General features: G+C 42.7%; 1 protein-coding gene across 1 annotated transcript in view; it reads left to right on the top strand.

Annotated features, from left to right (window-relative positions):
• The first annotated feature begins 7,075 nt into the window (after positions 1 to 7,075).
• Positions 7,076 to 18,090, top strand: part of ZNF704 (zinc finger protein 704) — a 238,991-nt gene continuing 227,976 nt past the window's right edge. Inside the window, exon 1 of the mRNA XM_004479103.4 lies at positions 7,076 to 7,748. Within this exon, the coding sequence (XP_004479160.2) occupies positions 7,269 to 7,748 (480 nt within the window). The 5' untranslated portion in view covers positions 7,076 to 7,268. The remainder of the gene's footprint in view (positions 7,749 to 18,090) is intronic.

Below are 18,090 nucleotides of genomic sequence, written 5' to 3'. Positions count from 1 at the left end.
AATTGCCAAAAGGTGTAAGCAACCCAAGTATCCATCAACAGATGGATAAACAAAATGTGGTCTATACATGCAATGGAATATTATTCAGCCATAAGAGGGAATGATGTTCGGATACATACAACAATATGGGTGAACCTTGGAGACATTATATTGAGTGAAATAAGGCAGACACAAAAAGACAAATATTGTATTATATCACTGATAAGAAATAGTTAGAATTTAGCAAACTTATAGAGTCAGAATCTAGAATCTAGATTACCAAGGGATGGGGAAGGGGTAAGGAATTAGCAGCTAAGACTTAAAAAGTACAGTTCCTGTTTGAGATGATAGAAGAGTTTTGGTTTGGGTGATGGTGATGGCAGCACAACGTTGTGTGCAGAATTAACAGAACTGAATTACATATTTGAATGTGGCAAAAAGAAATTTTAGGTCATGTATATATGTTACTAGAACCAACTGAAAAAAAAAATCCATGGAATGATACTACACAATTAACCCTGAGTTAAACCATGGACTTTAGTTAATAATACAATTGTAAAAATGTGCTTTCAATTGTAACAAATATACCACATCAATGCAAGGTGTTAGTAATAGGGTGGTATATGGAAATGCCACCCCCCCATATTTTTTCATGAAAACCCACAACTTCTGTAATAAAAACATTTCAGTGTTCTCTCTAGTGCCTCTGCAGTGCTAACATGAGATGTCTAAACTGACCAGGAAACAAAGACAAAAATCATAAACCCACAGAGAACCAGAATAGCAAGTGTGTTACATAAAAAGAAAGTAATGATTCTAAAAAAAATCCAAGTCTTTGGGAAGTGTTATCAAGAATTATGTTGAAAGTACACTATTGTTAACGAGGGTTTGACTTAATTGCTCAAAGAAGAAACAATAATCTGGGTAGAGGCTTATGGTTAACTTAAATGGGTTCTTAGCCCGAAATTTGTAATAGATGAACGATTTTTTTCACCTAAATCTATATTTCTCTTGGGACAACAGTCATCATATGACATTATCTTTCAAGTTTCCCAGAAGTGTGGAAAGTCTAACTTGTCTTAACTTTTATAACCTTTTTAAAAGGCAAATTTTTACTCTAATTCTTTAAAAGGGCTACAACTCTTAAGGAATCCAACTATTTAAAGTATGCAGATATAAAAGAGCTCTCATTGGTGGCTAAAAGTTTGTTGTGGTTATGTCATGCCATATGAGTTTAAGAGCATGATTTTTATTTTTGTGAATCTTTGAATTAAAAAAAGAAATTCAACATAACGTCAAATTGAGCCTACTTTTCTTTATACAATTTCTCATATACCTGTAAAAATTGGTCTTGGATATCTTTGGGGCTCAGAACTCAAAGATTTAAGAATCATTCCGTGATATTGCAGGGACAGATGCAGGACATTATGTATCCTGCCATAACCCACTGATTGGACTGGGAGAGAATGTAAACTACAATGTAAACTCTAATACATGTTGTATAGCAGTGCTCCAAAATATATTCATCAAATGCAATGAATGTACCACTCTAACGAAAGAGGTTGTTGATGTGGGAAAAGTGGGGGATGTGGGGTTTGGGGCATATGGGAACCTCCTATATATTCTTGTTTTGTTTTGAGTTAGGCCAGTAATTTATTCACTTAGGGAGGGAAGAGAGATGCGAGAAAATAACAGATCAGGGGTCCCAGGCAGAGAAGGGGCTGAAAAATGATAAAGAGGGCTGATTTATAGGCTAAAATTCCCTAATATAGGTTATAAATCCCCAGGTTTACTGGCATAGTGATCCAAGCTGGGGAGAAGGCAGCTGGAGTCTGGAGTCCAGGGGCAAGAGAGCAAAGGGAGCGAACTCAGGTCCCTCCTATCTATATATTTTTTATGTCTGCTCTCTGTGTCCATTCTCCGTACACTTTTCTGTGTTTTTACTTGCCTCCCTTTTTGTTGTATCACCTTGCTGAGTCGAATTTCCACGGCACTTGCCCCCTGCGGTGCACAGGCAAACCTGCCTTCACCAGGAGGCCCCGGGTTGCGAACCCAGGGCCTCCCGTATGGTAGAAGAGAGACCAACTGATTGAGGCACAGCAGCTTCCCATATATTTTTTTTAATGTAACATTTTGTGTGATCTATGTATCTTTTAAAAATAAGCAGAAAATATTTAAAAAAAAAAAAAAAAAAAGACTCATTCAGCAGCAGAGGAAACCAGTCAGTTGGTCTGTGGTTATGGAGTAACCCTTATCCCACAGCCCATTCTCCTTAGGCCAGTGCTTCTCAAACCATAGCGCACTTGACAGCAGAGAACTGGTTCTATCCAAGGGAAGAAGATGGAATCAAGCACAACTCCTGAAGTACTCCACTGCTGCAAGTTTACAGCTTTACTCAAAATTTCTCTTTCTACTCCATACTATTTTTATGCTTGTTTTGATGTAAAGAAATATGTATTACTTGATATTAATCCTTCAACGCACTACTCCCTTCCTGCTTTATTTTTCTCTAATAGCACTTATTGCATCTATGACATCACGTATTTTACTTATTTTTATTATTGCTACCTCCTCCCCAATGAGGATTACTTTTTCATACTGTACACCAAAGCCAAGAACAGGACTGGACACTTACTAGGGCTCAATAAATATATGTCAAATGAATGACAGGATTTGAAATGGTATATTAGAATAGACTCCTGGAAGACATGCCTTCCTTCTCCTGGGGCTTAAAGGCACACTTCTCAGCCTCAGAAGCAAGCCTTCCTAGTTTGGGAAGTAAAAATGCGATACACTTAGGAACATGGGAGGGAAAAGCAACAATAATCCCTCTCCTGGTCATTGCTTGATACCATGAGATACTTCTTGACTTCTGAGCTCATATTATGAGAGGTTTCTGGATTCTTGGTCTTTTAGTCTACCAAAATACAGTATACCAGAAATGGGTTGGCTTTTACAATGGGGATTTATTAGCTTACAAGCTTACAGTTCTGAGGCTGTGAAATGTCCAAATCAGGGCATCATCAGGCAATGCTTTTTCCCCAAAGACCAGCTGCCGGTGATCCTGGACTCCTCTGTCACATAGCAAGGCCCATAGTGGTACCTGCTGGTCTCTCCTTTCTCTTCCTGAATCTATTAATTTCAGAAAGCACCCATGGCTCTCTCTCTTCAGCTGAACTTCATTCTCTTATAAAGCAGATTAAGGCCCACCTTGGCCCACGTCTTAACTGAAGTAACCTAATCAAAAAGTCCCACCTACAATAGTTCCATTCCCACAAGAATGGATTAACTCTAAGAATATACTTTTCTGGGGTCTACAAAGCCACGAACCATCACACCTGGTGAATTAAGGTACTTGATTTTACCTTGATTGAAAGTCCTCTGATTTCATGATGCTGGACTGCAGCGGCCTGCACCTGCCTGGAAAATGCTGCCCTCCCAACCCATCCAGACCCTCCTCATTCCTCAGCACCCAGCTGGGGCCACACCTCTTTTGTGACAGTAATTTTTATTTAATGGCCCAAATCCAAGGTTAGTCTTTTTCTCCCATTCCAAAGGCAGCCTCTTGGGCCCACTGGGACCAGGGAATGGATGTGTGGACTCTTTCCTGGTGGGCCTAAGAGGAAGAAGCTAATTCCCATATTGATTACCTTATTTCGCAAGCTAAGTTCAATGTGTTTATAGCAATTCTGAAAGAAGGACACTTGTGTAAATTAGTACCATCTTGCTCTAAGCCACAATACCAATCACAAATTCACTTAAGAATCCCTTTTCTCTCAGTTCTCAGGAAAACATTTCTTTTCATCTATAGCAATTTCAAACCTAAAAAGGTTGATCCTTGGCCTGCCCACAGCCCCTTAGCAAGATGCAGTTGGGCTTCACAAGCCCATTTTGCTAGTTGCTGCCAGTTCTGAGCTTACTTAAAGAGAGCTACCTTGTTATTCTCATAGAGGATCCCAAACCACCTTGCTTATAAACTCCCTATCAATACATTCACTATAACAAGCTCTTAATATGGGCCTTACTTTGTGCCAGACACTCTTTTAAGATGACCACACATATTCACATATTAAAACATTGTATCACAAAACCTTACTCCTAGATAGATAATCCCCATTTTACAGATGAGGAAACTAAGGCAAAGTTGAGTGAGCGCACTAGCCGGTAAGTGGCAGAGCCAGGGTTCAGGTCCAGGCATTCTGGGTCCTGAATGCTCGGCCTCACCAACCTTCTCACACCTGTACTTTCCTCCACCCCCGCTCCAGGCATCTGCTGCCCACCCTCTGCCCCAATCTCTCGCGTTCCCGCTCAGAGAAAGACTCTCTGCCTCTGTCTAAAATCATCTCCCAAACTGACCAATTTAATTATCTCGTAATTCAAGAAGCCAGAGGTCAGAAGGTGTGAGCAAGGCTGGTTCTTTCTGGGGAGGCATCTATCCTAGTTTCTGGTGGTTGCTGGCAATGCTGGGGAGCATAACTCTTACCTCTGTCTCCACCATCACATGGCATTCTCCCTGTATATTTCTGTGTCTATTAATGGACTTCTCATAAGGATATCGGTAATTGAATTGAGGGTCCACCCTAATCCAATATGACCTCATCTTAACTAGTTATATCTGCAAAGACCCTATTCCAAATAAGCTCTCATTCTGAGGTTCTGGGCAGATATGAATTTTGAGGGGACACTTTTCAACCCAGTACAGTGACCCTTCTCCACTCTTCATAAACACTCGTGGATTCTAATCCCTTCCCTTCTAGGCTGACTCCTGTTGTTACATGCTCTGACCAGATATACCCGTCCCAACCGTTTTCTCTCTCTGAACCTTTTAATGGAATATTTACAAATGAAAACTTCAACTGGAAAATGCCATGATCCAATGTGAGTTTGGGAAGATTAACCTGATGGTGGTGTCTGGAGGGAGGCAGGGATGATGTGCTAGCAAGAAACTGGGTGTGGAAAACTCGGACAGGGAGTTGATGTGGTGCAAGAGAAAACTCTATTAGAAACTTTTGCTTTTGTAGTCATGAAATACTATAGCAACATTGGAAACAGAAAGGAAGGGGTGAATTCAAGAGGCATTTTAGAAAGAACAATGGACTGGACTTGTGGGGCAACGGCCTCTAGGAATAAGGTAGAGAAGTGAGTTAAGATGATAACACTATTTTGTCACCAGACACAAAGTACTACATATTGTATGATTCCATTTATATAAAATATAAATATGAATTAATTTGTAAAGATGAAGTTAGGTTAATGGTTATGTAGGGCTGGGGAAGGAATGTTAAGGGGTGTGGAGTTTTTCTTTCTGGAATAATGAAGTAATTCTAAAATATTTTATGATGCTGAACCGAACATTGTGTTTATATTAAAAGCCATTGATTATTCACTTTAGATAGATTGTAGGGTATGTGAATATATCTCAATAAAACTGCTTAATAAATAAATAATTGTGCGAAAACAGCCAGAAATAGCAGCTATGTACAGCATGGGAAACAGAGATTGAGAGGTGAAGAATTTTCTTGTCTGTGTTTATTATTATTATTACAGAAATAATGAAAATGCTCTTATAATGATTGAAGTGACAAATGCACAACTATGTGATTATGCCAAATACCATTAGTTGTACACTTTGGATGAATTGTATGCTTTTTGAATAAGTATCAATAAAATTGATTTGTTAAAAAAAATCACTATTTTGGAACTGGATGATTATAATGAGAGTGTCATTACCTGAAAGAGGTTTCAGGAATGAATCAGATTCAAGGAGAACAAAAAGTTCATTTTACAATCTTTGCCGTCATCTCAGTGGAAATGTCCAACAGTTGGAGGACACCATAAATTAGCTTTTAATGAGCACCATCAAGTGTCTAACAGGGTGCATGATGTTACATCTCTAACAATAATTACAACGGAATACACTGGCCTTATGGAGGCTCTTGCCAGAGCATTAGATGAATAAAATCCTTCTAGTCCTCTCCTAGAGTGGTGGAATTTGGCTTATGATTTGAATGTAGAGTCTGACCTTCTATATATATAGCCTAAACCCAAACAGTAGCCAAATGACTTTCTTGGCCATATCTAACAATCCTCAGAAAATGGCAAAATCATTAGTTCTCTGCAAACTAGTTATGTGCTTAATTTCCAGGCTTGGTCTTGCTTCATATTAATTTCTTTGAAAAACACAAAACAAAACAAATTTGAGCAATCTTGACCAGCTCAATCCCTCCTCCCACTCTCCACTTGCTTCTGCTGGGGCTCGCCAGCAGATAAGGCTACAGATTGAAGGGTGAGAGCAGAAAGTTTCTACCTCGAGTGAGTTATTCATCAGGCACTCAAGGAAGAAACGTAGAAATGAAAGCTGAAAGACTTGTAGACAATACAGTGCTAAAACAGCTCCATAGGCAGGGCCTAGAATGGTGTGGATGGGCTGAGAGATTGACAGGCAATGTCATAAAATAGTATCTCAAATATCCGCATGTTTCAGATGACATATTAGGAACTGACCCCCAACCTCAGACTGGTACAGCCTTCCCCGGATTTCACCTAAGCTCAAGAGTAGTCGCCAGACACATCAGTGACCATTAAAATGACTTGCGGTAAGCCTCTGGAGGCAAAGTCTGACTTGGATCGAGGACCTCACTTCCAGCTAAGTCTACCCTGCACCCCGCAAAGGGAATAATCGGCTGCGGGTTAAGCATTTGCCCCAGCGGCTGGGCCAACTGCTTTGAAGCGCGAGAATTTCGGAGGCTGTGGGTAGGGGATATAAATCCAGTCCGGGTTTTGTTTGAACGAGGGGACCCGAGGGCTGCGAGGAATGGTTCGCGAGGAGGGGGCCGGTGGTGGAAAACACACAACACAAACAGCTCGCGCCGAGGGCGGGCGGCGGTAGGCCCGGAGCGCGCGGGCGCAGCGGGCCGGGAGAGGCGCGCGCGGGCCCGGCCGCCGGCCGCATGGAGCGCAGCGCGGCCCGCGGCTCCCGGGCGGCGGCGGCGGCGGAGGCGGCAGCGCGCCGCTCGCTCACACCCACCCCCGCCCGCGGCCGCCGCGCCGCCCCGCCGTAGCCTCCGGCCGCCGGCGTCTCCGCGGGCCGGTCTCGCGAAGGCGGCGCCCGCGCCTCTGCAGCCAGGGGCGGTTGCAAGCCCCGGGAGGCGTCTCCCGCAGCCCCCCGCAGCCCCGCGCCCCGGGCGCCTGCGGCCAGAGCGGCTGCCCGGCAGGAATTGGAGGAGCAGGAGAAGAAAGAGGTGACAAACTCTCCGGCCCGGCGCCTGGGCCGGCGCTCGGCAGCAGGCATGCAGGCGCGGCGTCTAGCCAAGCGCTCCAGCCTGGGCAGCCGCCGCGGGGGCCCCGCGCTGCCGCCGCCGGGGCCCGCGCTCGCCCGGGAAGCCGCCCTCCCCGGGCTCCCGCCCCCCGGCCCGGCTTCGGCCCCGGAGAGCTGGAGGCCGCCGCTGCCGCCGCCGCCGCGCGGCGCCACGACTGGCCCCCCTCGGGCCGCCGGGACCGTCACCGCCTCGTCGCCTGTGCTGCTGCTTCTGGGGGAGGAAGACGAGGACGAGGAAGGCGGCGGCAGGCGGCGCAGGGGGCTCGGGCGGGTGGAGGAGAAGCCCCGAGGGGGCGCAGAGGAGGAGGATGACGACGAGGAAGACGAGGACGAGGAGGTGGTCGTCGAGGTGGTGGACGGCGACGACGACGACGAGGACAGCGAGGAGCGCTTCGTGCCCCTCGGCCCCGGCCGCGCGGTCCCCAGGGGCCCGGCCCGGGGCGCGCTGAAGGTGCGTGCTGGCGCGGTGGCGCGCGCGGGCTCCGCCGGCCCGGGGCCCGGCACTGGAGACCCGGGAGACCGGGCCGGGAGGGGTGTGTCAGGCGGCGCCGGCGGCGACGCGGGCCAGGATTGGGAACTGTGGATTTGCTATCTCCCACCAACCCGCCCCCGGAGGCCGCTCACCTTTTCCTCTAAAGCCAGATGGGTTTGTTGTCTCCTGTGGGTGCCGGAAAAGGACGCTTCTCCTTGGTGGGGTGGGGAAGTTGGAAATGGGACGAGGTAGGTTAGGGTTTGAGCCCCGTGGGGATGGGCGAGGTGGGGCAGTGAAATTTTATTCTTCCCCAAGGAAGGAGGAATGTCCCCTTCGTCTTTTTTTGAGGGCGCTCTATCCAAGCTTAGCAAGCAGCTTCTCTTGTCAATCTCCCAACCCCTTCTTTGCCCAAAAACAACTGTTGATGAGTTTCCATCTCGGGCACTTACGAGGGAACCAGAAAGCCCGGTACATCAAAACCCAAGCCTCAGGCTTCTATTTGCCAGCGCCTTTCGACATAGCCCCTTGCCCTCTCATGTTTATGCTCAATGTTGTTTAGCATTTGGGTTTTTTTTTTTAACCGTTTCGAAATTGCAAAGGGTATAAAAAGAGGAAATCAGGAAAAGTGGGGGAATCTTGCATTTTTAATGGATACGAGTTTGTGCTGAGAATTCTAGCGAAGTCTCCCGTGCACTGAAGCACCAGAGAGATCTTTCCGTTTGTGTATCTTCAGGAGATAAGGGGTTTATTATTACACAACTGACTGGCTGGGCTTTCAGGCATGCGATTGGACAGAGCAAACCACCGTGAGGTTCATGCATCGCGTATGTTGCTAAGAAGTTTTGAGGGCAGCAAGTGGTAAAGGATGGAGTGAGTGGTTTTTCAAATCAACGGGATAAGTATTCACTGGAATTTTTAGAGGATATAGGTATTTCAGGAAGAAAAATGCATAAACAAGTGAGCTTCATAAAGACTTGAAAAACATTTTGGGAGGCTTGCAAAATAAAATAAAAAGCTTCTCAAAGTATGAAACTGCAGTTCCAAGGAAATGTTAAACAGCAATTCGAATAGCCCTAGAGTAGCTAAAGATGGACACAAATTTCTTTCCTGGGCCACCCTGGAAGCTCTGGGAGTGAGAATATTCCAGCAGTTTGTCAATTGGGATGATAGTTTTTGACAGCTGCTTGTTGGAATCCAGACCGTGACCACACTTATTACCATGGTCTGCTAAAAAGCCTGCATTGTATGGCTACAGGGTATAGCTGCATTTGGAATTGCCACTGACAACAATGACGTTGAGTAATAAGATAGTCCTTAGCATTTTTGTCCAAGAATATTGAAAGTGTGTCTTGTGGTTTGAACATTGTGACTACCTGATTTATGGTAGAAAAATTAATAATAATGTATGCTCCGTGATCAAAGAAAACCCAATGTGAGAAAAATCAAATCTATAATAACAGAATAACTAGAGTGTGATAATTCACATTAATAAAAATGACTTTTAACACCTCCAAACAAATTTCTGTTGATCCTTTCAAAATGGGTTTCATTTTACACCACTTTGGTTTGCTCACAACTTTTCAGAAACTTACTTATTGAATATATTGAATGTTTTGTGGCATAATTTTATCATTTTTTTTACTGTTTTAAAAACATTGACACTACAGCTGAAGAGATTTTTCTAATGAAGTATAACAACAATTTTATTATGCATATGTCCTTGTTTTACATGTGTTCATTTATTCAAACATTTATTGAGAATCTACTATGTGCTAGGTGTTACTGGAGAACACAGCCGTGAACCCATTCCAGATGCTCACATCTAATGAGAAAAGTCATAGCAGTAATCAACAGTGTACATAAATAAGTATGGCACTTCAGACTGTGATGCACGCTATGAGTACAGTTAAATGACATCTTAGAGTTCAGGAGGAAGACCTCTCTAAGCATTTCATCTGAGTGAGATCTGAGGCATGCAGAGGGGGAAGAAGATCTTTCCAGACAGAGGGAATTGCAGTTTTATCGGGGGGGGGGGGGGGGGGGGGGGTTGGGGGGGGAGAAAAAGGTGAACGTGGCTGGAATTTTGTAGGAATAGGATACACAGCGGTAGCTAGCAGACAGCAATATGGAATCTGGTGGGCCTTTTCTGAAGTCTTCAGGAAATTTCAAGCAGTAAAGGCCTATAAGGTGGCTTGTAATTTTAAAAGATCATGCTGTGTGGAGTGCACAGGATGGCAGAAAGGCCAGGGAGGCGAACACTGCAGTTAAAGTGAGCGGTGAGAGCAGCTTGGACTAGGCTGACAGAGGTGGAGTTAGAGACGTGAACAAATTTAGGATGAGTTGGGAAGATCCATCTGCAAGAAACTGCTGATGCGTCGGGCAAGGGGGCAGTGAAGGACAGGAAGGAGTCAAGGATGAGACCCTGATTAAAGCTTGGTTAGATGTGCCGTTTACTGGGACTGGAAAAACTGGGAGTGCAACAGGTTTTTTTGTGGGGACTAAATCAAGTGTTCTGTGTTGGACAGGCTGTCTGAGGTGACTGTTAGATGTCCAAGTGGAAATTGCAATTAGGCTGATGGCTGTAGGATATAGAGGTAAGGGGAGAGGTCAGGGCTAGAGAGGGAAATTTGGGAGTCAGTATGTTGATGGCATTCAAAACTGGGGACTGCTGGACAGGAGTGTGACAGGTGGGTAAAAAGAGGAGAGCCTTGGGTCAAGCTCTGGGACACAGAACCATTCAAGTTTGAGTAAAACCAGTCAAACTGATTGAGAAGCAGCAACATAGGTAGAAGAAAACTAGAAAATGTAAGCCAAGAGAAGAAAAAGTTCCCCAAAGTGGAGAGTAATTAACTACATTGACTGCTACTGGGATATTGAATAATTTAAGGGTAGAGATCTGTCCATTTGGACTAGATAATATGCAACTTGCTGGTTTTGAGTGGTGTGACCAGAAAGGGCTGAATAATGAATGAGAGGTGAGGACATAGTGACGTGTTTGAAAAACTCTTCTGAAAAGTTGTGTTGGAAAGGAGCTGGAAGGGATATTGTCTTGGGAGTTTTAAAGATGGGATACAGTAGGCTCCAGTGTAGAGAATAGTGCATGATGCAAATTACCTGGTAGAGGAGGAGTGGAAAAGCTTTTTTAAATTGCCGTGTAACAAATTGCCACAAATTTATGGACTCAAACAGTTCTCACATTTCTATGGGATAGGAGTCTGGGCCTGTCTTAACTGGGTCCTCTCCTTGTGGTCTGCAGTCAGGCGTCAGGCAGCTGAGTTCTCATCTGAAGACGAGCCTGGGGAAAAATACACTTCCAAGCTCGCTCAGGTTGCTGGGCAGAATTCATTTCCTTGCATCTGTGGGCCTGAGGGCCCTGGCTTCTTACTGGCTCTTGGCCAGAGGCTGCCTTCAGCAACGAGAGGCCTCCCTGGTTCCTAGAGGTCCTCTGAAGTTCCTTGCCATGTGACTTCCTTCATCAAGCCAGCAAAGACAATCTTTAGAACCCATCTGCTGGCAAGATGGAGTCGCATATGAGGTAATGTAATCACAGGGGACATCCCATCACCTTTGCATATTCTGTTAGTTAGAAGTGAGCCGCAGGTTCCAATTGCACTTGAGGGGGGAAGATCATACAGGGGCATGACTACCAGGAGGTGAGGGTCATTGGGGGAGTCTCTTAGGGAGGAACTGAAGATGCAGAGAGAAGAGGGATAACTCCAGGGGTAAAGTCCTTGGAAAAGCCGTATGTGAAGGGACCTGGAACCCAAGTTGGCCTTTGAGAGAAGCAAGAACCCTTTGCCCATTGAATTAGAGAGAAGGTAGAAAAAAATGAGTCCAGTTGGAGGTAATTTTTTGGATTGTGTGGTGTCAGAAAAAGCAATAGTTGTCCAGTGATTTCTTTTTTTCCCCATGTTGCAGCAGGGAAATTATCAGCTGAGAGTGAGGGAGGCTTGCAGTAAGAGCTGAAGGCATGGAAAAGTGGTTTCAAAGAGTGGGGGAGCAAATTTACTAGGGAAATGAAATAGAGTTGCCAGATGGTATTAAGTACTCATCTGAAGTTTGTGGTTATATATTTACAGTACAAGCAGTCTGTCTGGTTGTTTGAGTTCCCAATTTCATTCCATTGGCTCATACATAAAGTGATTATAATAAAAATGATCGTGGCTAACGTTTAATGAGCACTTACTATGATCAGTATAGTCTTAGTGTAAAGTCTCATTTAAACTTTGTTACATATCCATGAGTCAGGCATTTTTATTTTTACCCTCATTTTACAGGAGGGATAAGCCTCTTACTTAAATTGCGTAAAGAAAGAGAGCGGTTAGGCAGAACAGGGGTTAAAAACCTGGGCAGTCTAACTCCAGAGCTAGCACTCTTAAGCATTACACTATATCACCTCTTCTAGAGAAAGTGGAGAGCTGAATTCAGAAGGAGTGGGGCTTAGCCAGGTGGGTGAGCCGTGGAAAGAGAGGAGCATAATATTGAGCGAGTTGGCATGATTGTGACTGTAACGATGGATGGTAGGATCTAAGAGAAGTGAGGACAGGAAGGGGGGTGAAGAATGATGGAAAAGTCATGAGTCAGTAGATAGGAGGAAACAAGGGTAAACCAGTTGCAGAATAGAATGAAACACATGGCATTGGGATTCCAACATAATATTAATATGAATGAATATTTTTGAATACTTATTATGTGCCAGGAACTGTTCTAAATGCTTTGTACAAAGGCAGCTCTCAAGAGAAATTATGACTTGGGAATTAATATGCTCCAGCTGAGGATACTACCGTAGAGGAGAAAGAGCCCACCTGAGGCTGCTGTTACCCCAAGCGGGGAGGATGGTTTAACATCCAGGTTGTCTGATGCCATAGCCCATGCTTTCAATCACTAAACTGGAATCTCCCTATCTTTATTTGGGATTTATACTCTCATCTGTTTGCAGAAGCATTTGGGATGGCCAAGCAAATAGAAGAATAGATACTCCTAGCCATCTGTGATGTGTTGCTTGGTTACTATAATGGATGTGGCTTTGGGCTTTCAGTGAGACAACTATGAGAAACTTTGTATCATATTGTTTACAATTTCTGATCAAAGGAAGTATAGACATTTATCTGCAATGGTAAGGCCCCAGTCCCACCCCCCAATCTGGGGCCCTGGTATAATGAACATTAACACAGTAAACAATATCTTCAACTAGAGTTTATAATAATAAAATACAAGGGCACTGCTAAAACAAGAAAGAATTCAATAATGAGTCATTTAGTGAAGGCAGAACAGTAGGAGGCTGAGATAAGAGGGCTCAAGACTGTCTTCTGAGACATTGTAAAACAGTTTAGGGATAAGGATCTAGATGGATGGATAGTTTAATGGTAAAAGAAGTTTAGGAAAAATCTGGACACCAAAGACTGCTAGTAGTTCTATCAAGATTTCATCTATAGAAAAACTCGGAAAGAAAGTCTTTTAAATGAGATGATAAGTGTCAAAAGTTCTCACTTTCAGTGCTCAGTAATTATTAAGCGAAATAGAATCTGCTTCCTGTGTGCCCAGTTCTCCAGGGAAGATTAAATTATCTGTTAGACTATCTCTGGAATATGAGATGACTTGAAGAAGCCTTTGGCAGGGACTGTGCAACAAACACTGAATTCCTGATTGAATTTGCTAACAAGTATGTGTCTTGCAAATGGTCTGTGTTGTTGGCTCGTGCAAAAGGCATATGTTTAAGATACCAGACAAAGTTGTCATTCACTGAATCATACACTGCTGGAGTTGGAAGGGAAATGGAGATTCTCTAGTAATTGAATACCTAGTGGGGATGTGGACACTCTGATCAGTGAAATGCTGTTCAGCCAGGTCTGCTGAGCAAGTTAGGTGGGTCCCTAATTAGAACCCTACTCTGACAACCGCAAGTTATGGCCCTTTCTGCTTTGGGTTCTTGAGCCCAGGCATGATCTGCAGTCACCGTCTTAGACTTGTGGGAAAAAAGTCACAAATTGGTGGAGTAATCTACCCTTTACTGCTTATCAACTTCTATTTTTGGAATGCACATCTTTCATAAAGTACCTCAGGCAGAGCTGGCCTTAACTGTGATTGGCAATCCTGTGGGGCCAGCCACCCTATCTCTGATGTCTCAAAAGATGAATACTAATGGAAAACAAGGTCCATTTCATTGTGAGCTGAGTGCCCACATTCCTTGGTGGGATGCTAATAGTAAACTGGAATAGAACATGTATTTATAATCAGCTCTTGACGGAGGCTTCTCCTCCTTCACCAAAATCCTATTACTCGTTACCTTGGAGTGTTGTGTAGCTCAAGCAATTAGAGAAGAGAAAGCGAGAAATCAAGCTCTACCCTGAATCTGCTTACACCCCTGCCTGTTAGTGAGAAGGAGCCAGAGGTTGCCTCGGCCGTGTGTGTGTTTGCCCTCTTAAATCCCTAGGACTCTATCCATTAGGAAACTGCCTGGCAGATTAATATGCCCCCTTACTTCAAGGTACTCAGAGGTAACCTGTTTGTGAGACAACCAGCCCTGTCACAGTGACTTGATTTACTCTCTGCTGAAGTCAAGGAATCTTTACCTTTTAGTGGCCCTGTGCAATCTAAAGGTAAATGGATGATTTCCATTAAACCTACTGAAATATTTGAGAATATTTGGAGACCCTCAGAACTACTCGTCCTAGCCAAATGTATGTCATCAGGACAAGGACTGATTTTCTTTGGGTTTGCTGCCCACGTTTCTGTGCATGCTCTCAGTGAGTACACATTTCTTTGAGGCTCCTGTTTGCCAGGTACGTGATCCACTTGTGGGAAACAACAGCCAGTAATACCAGTTTCCACTTTCAAGGAGTCCATGGTCTAACTAAATCCTCCCAAAAATTTTCCCAAGAGATTTGAAGCCCCTTTTCTTCTTTACCGTTAAGATCAAGATTAGATCTATCATGAAACCATTACTTGGCTTCCACAAATTGAGATGTCATTTTGATATATAACCCTACAGCAGTGGTTCTTAACCAGGAGTCCACGGACCCCTCAGGGGTCCACAGAAAGATTTCAGGGGGTCCGTGAGCTTGACTTGAAAATTCAAAAAAAACAATATTCTTGTGGGGATGTGTTGGTGTGGTTGTGATATATTTATTAAATATACACAGTATAGTGTGGACTTAGTAAGGGGTCCGTGGTTTTCACCTGACTGGCATAGGGGTCCGTGGAACAAAAAAGTTTAAGAACCCCTGCCCTGAAGCAATTGTAACCAAACAATCTCTTTGTAAGTTATATTGTCTGACCAAGCAAGGTACCTTCCTCAGTAGCTAGTAAGATGAGTTCAGATCACTGAATTTGGCAAATAACCTTAGTTTGTCCTTATTTACTAGATAAAATGGACCAGAGTATAACTCTGAAATATGTGTGGTGGAATTAGAGTGATTACATTCTTACACTTCACTAAAGATACTGCTTTGGGATATACAGTGTTAATCATTTCTATGTAGGGGAAACTGAGATTTGACTGGAGAGTTTTGAAGGAGAATCTGTAATTTTAGGATAAGAACTTTGTGATAATATACAGATGGGTGAGGGGCTCGTTCATCTTGCAGAATGCCACAGGACCTTGAGACAGAAAGTAATCAAAGGGAGGGCCTGTACATGACCCTGTGCGGATGGACAGACAGTGTGTTGTGCCATTGCTACACTTGACAGTTACTGGTGATCTACTTACTTTTCTTATGTTCTTTATCATAGTGAAAACTTAAATGAAAGTAAAACCTTACTGATGGGACTAATTGGGCATGAGTAGTCAAAATAAGTGGATGTCAAAAATGCTCCAGTATTTTAAATTAAATCCAATTTTTAAAAGGATATGGTCCTTGAAATACCATTCAACTAAACCTGAAGGCAATGTAGCGTAGTCTGTTAATGTGATCTTTGTTGATCACATTGGCAGACTGATTATTAAGTTGGGAGGAAACATATTTGAATCAAAACAAGTGATCTCTCCAGCTATCCCCACCCACTATTATCTCTTTGTAGATCAAGAGGTGATACAAATCAAGTTCTGGGTTCAAATTCTAGCTTCTCCACTTGCTAGATGCATGACCTCAGACAAATTACTTAATATCTCTATGCTTCAGTTTTATCATACAGAGAAACTGGGATAATATTTTATCAGTGGTTATTGATATTAAAGATTGCCCAGAATCCTCCTAAATTTAGACATGGGTGGCAGTTTGTTTCCTTTGTAGTTTCAGAAAGGAATCCTTTTTAAAAAAACTTTGAGGCTCCAAAATACATAGTTGTTTTGACTGTTAGAACCTCCTCCCCTTTCCATGCTACTGAGGTGTTTCAAAGAGCTGCTTCCTGAAGTGATGAGTTCATCTGAACTCAGTGGATTCCATCTTAATGTGGTGTGAGCTTTAATCTTCCCTTTCTGCTTTGGAAGTTGCGAATCATTAATCTCTGTGTGCAAAGAGGACAGAGACATTTTATCTCTTATGTTCGTCAGTCTGTCCAGATCAATAACTCTTGTATTAGAGAATATCTGGTGCCTATCCAAAAGGAGGGGGAAAGACTTGTCACACCACACACCGAATATGTGTTGCTAAAAGCTGCAGTGGAAATACAATGATGGCATCTTTCCAAGTCTTCGTGAGGGAATCTGAGGTGTGGGCTTGCCTCTCCCACCCTGTCTCGACCCTGTTGTACTTTTGATTAGTGAAGGAGCCCTTATTTGCTTCTTTGGGTAAGTAGGGATAGGTGTCCCAAAATGCACCTCTAAACTTTTGTACCTACATGCCTTCAACTATTAGGGAGATGTCCAGGATGGTGAGAAAAGGATTTTATGTTTAACAATTTTGGAAAATTCCGGGTTATATAAAATTTAAAATTTTGGTACATGTATTTTTAGTTATAGAAGATTTGAACAGAAAGTTGGAATACTAATATCACCATGAACCATTTTGAATACACAAGGGGGTAAGTAGAGGTCATGGCATTTTACATATTTATTTGACTACAGAGGTATTTTTTTCTGGAGTGTTTATACCTTGGGATACATTTGGGAAATACTAGTTTATTGGTTTGTGATTACTTTTCTAAATAGGGAAGCCACAGATAAGTGGCATAGAACTTGGTACAAGTAACTAAAACTGCATTATTAAAGATATAAATTGTCAAGGGAATTTCATAAATACAGAGAAGGGTTAAAGTGTTGTTAGTGGGTTCTCCAGGCTTGGAAATATTTTTCTTCATAAAGCTGATTCTTCAGTATCAAGTTTCTAAAAAGAAAAATTATGTGGTAATTTTTCACTTGTGTATTTGTGAATACCTTCTTGTGTGTGATGTTTAAAAACTAGTAGAGCACACTGCCTTTCTGATAGTCTGGGTTCTGTGATGAGCTAGCGGGGGAGATAGGCAGATGTGAGAAGTGTTTTCCTGACAGAATCACAGGTGTCAGTGGAACAGGAAACCAGAATGTGTTTATACACAGGAAAATATATTTAATAATGTTTTACACATTTTAAAAGAAAAAAAGATAGAAAATATTAGAATAGCCTGAATGAAAGAACATATAAATTGAGTAGGATGCTGGAATTAACACTTTGTCAACAATAGTGTAACTGTTGCAGATAAAGGGGTTAAGCACTGTGCATACCGAATACCTTGTACAGAACTCTTTATGGGGTATTGGTCAGCCTTTACTTCAGTGTTACCCAATATTTCATGCTTTATAGCTTATAGATGGCCTTTATTTCTAACTTCATTTGACCCTCATGATAACTTTGGGAGGTGGATATTATTACTCCCCTTTTGTAGATGTGGAAAATAAGCTTCAGAGAAGAATGAGGCAGTTTCTGTGAAAAGAAATATATATGAGGTAATTTTAAACCAAATGACATATTTACGAAACACTTTAGGAAACAGTTGGGACCAACAGATTTTCAAAGTAATTGGATACAGTACAAATATAAGTGTTCTCTCATGAGTTATGACAAATGTACAATACTAATACATGGTGTTATTAATAGGGTGGTTATGGAAAAAAATGTAAGCTTTGGGCCATGATTAGCAGTGATATTTTTATTTTATTATATTTTTTATTTTTATTTTTTAAAAGATATTTAGATTACATAAATGTCACATAAGAAATATAGGGTATTCCCATATGCCCTGCTCCCCACACCACCCATATTTACCCACATAACAATATCCTTCATTGCAATTGATGAAAACATTTTGGACCATTGCCACTAAGCATGGATTATAATTTACATTGTAGTTTACACTCTCTCCCATACAATTCTGTAGGTTATGGCAAGGTATATAATGGCCTGTA

The sequence above is a fragment of the Dasypus novemcinctus genome, chromosome 14 (assembly GCF_030445035.2).
Source record: "Dasypus novemcinctus isolate mDasNov1 chromosome 14, mDasNov1.1.hap2, whole genome shotgun sequence".
NCBI classification, from domain to species: Eukaryota; Metazoa; Chordata; class Mammalia; order Cingulata; family Dasypodidae; genus Dasypus; species Dasypus novemcinctus.
Note: the sequence above shows the minus strand (reverse complement) of the source record. Positions and strands in the feature narration are given on the sequence as shown.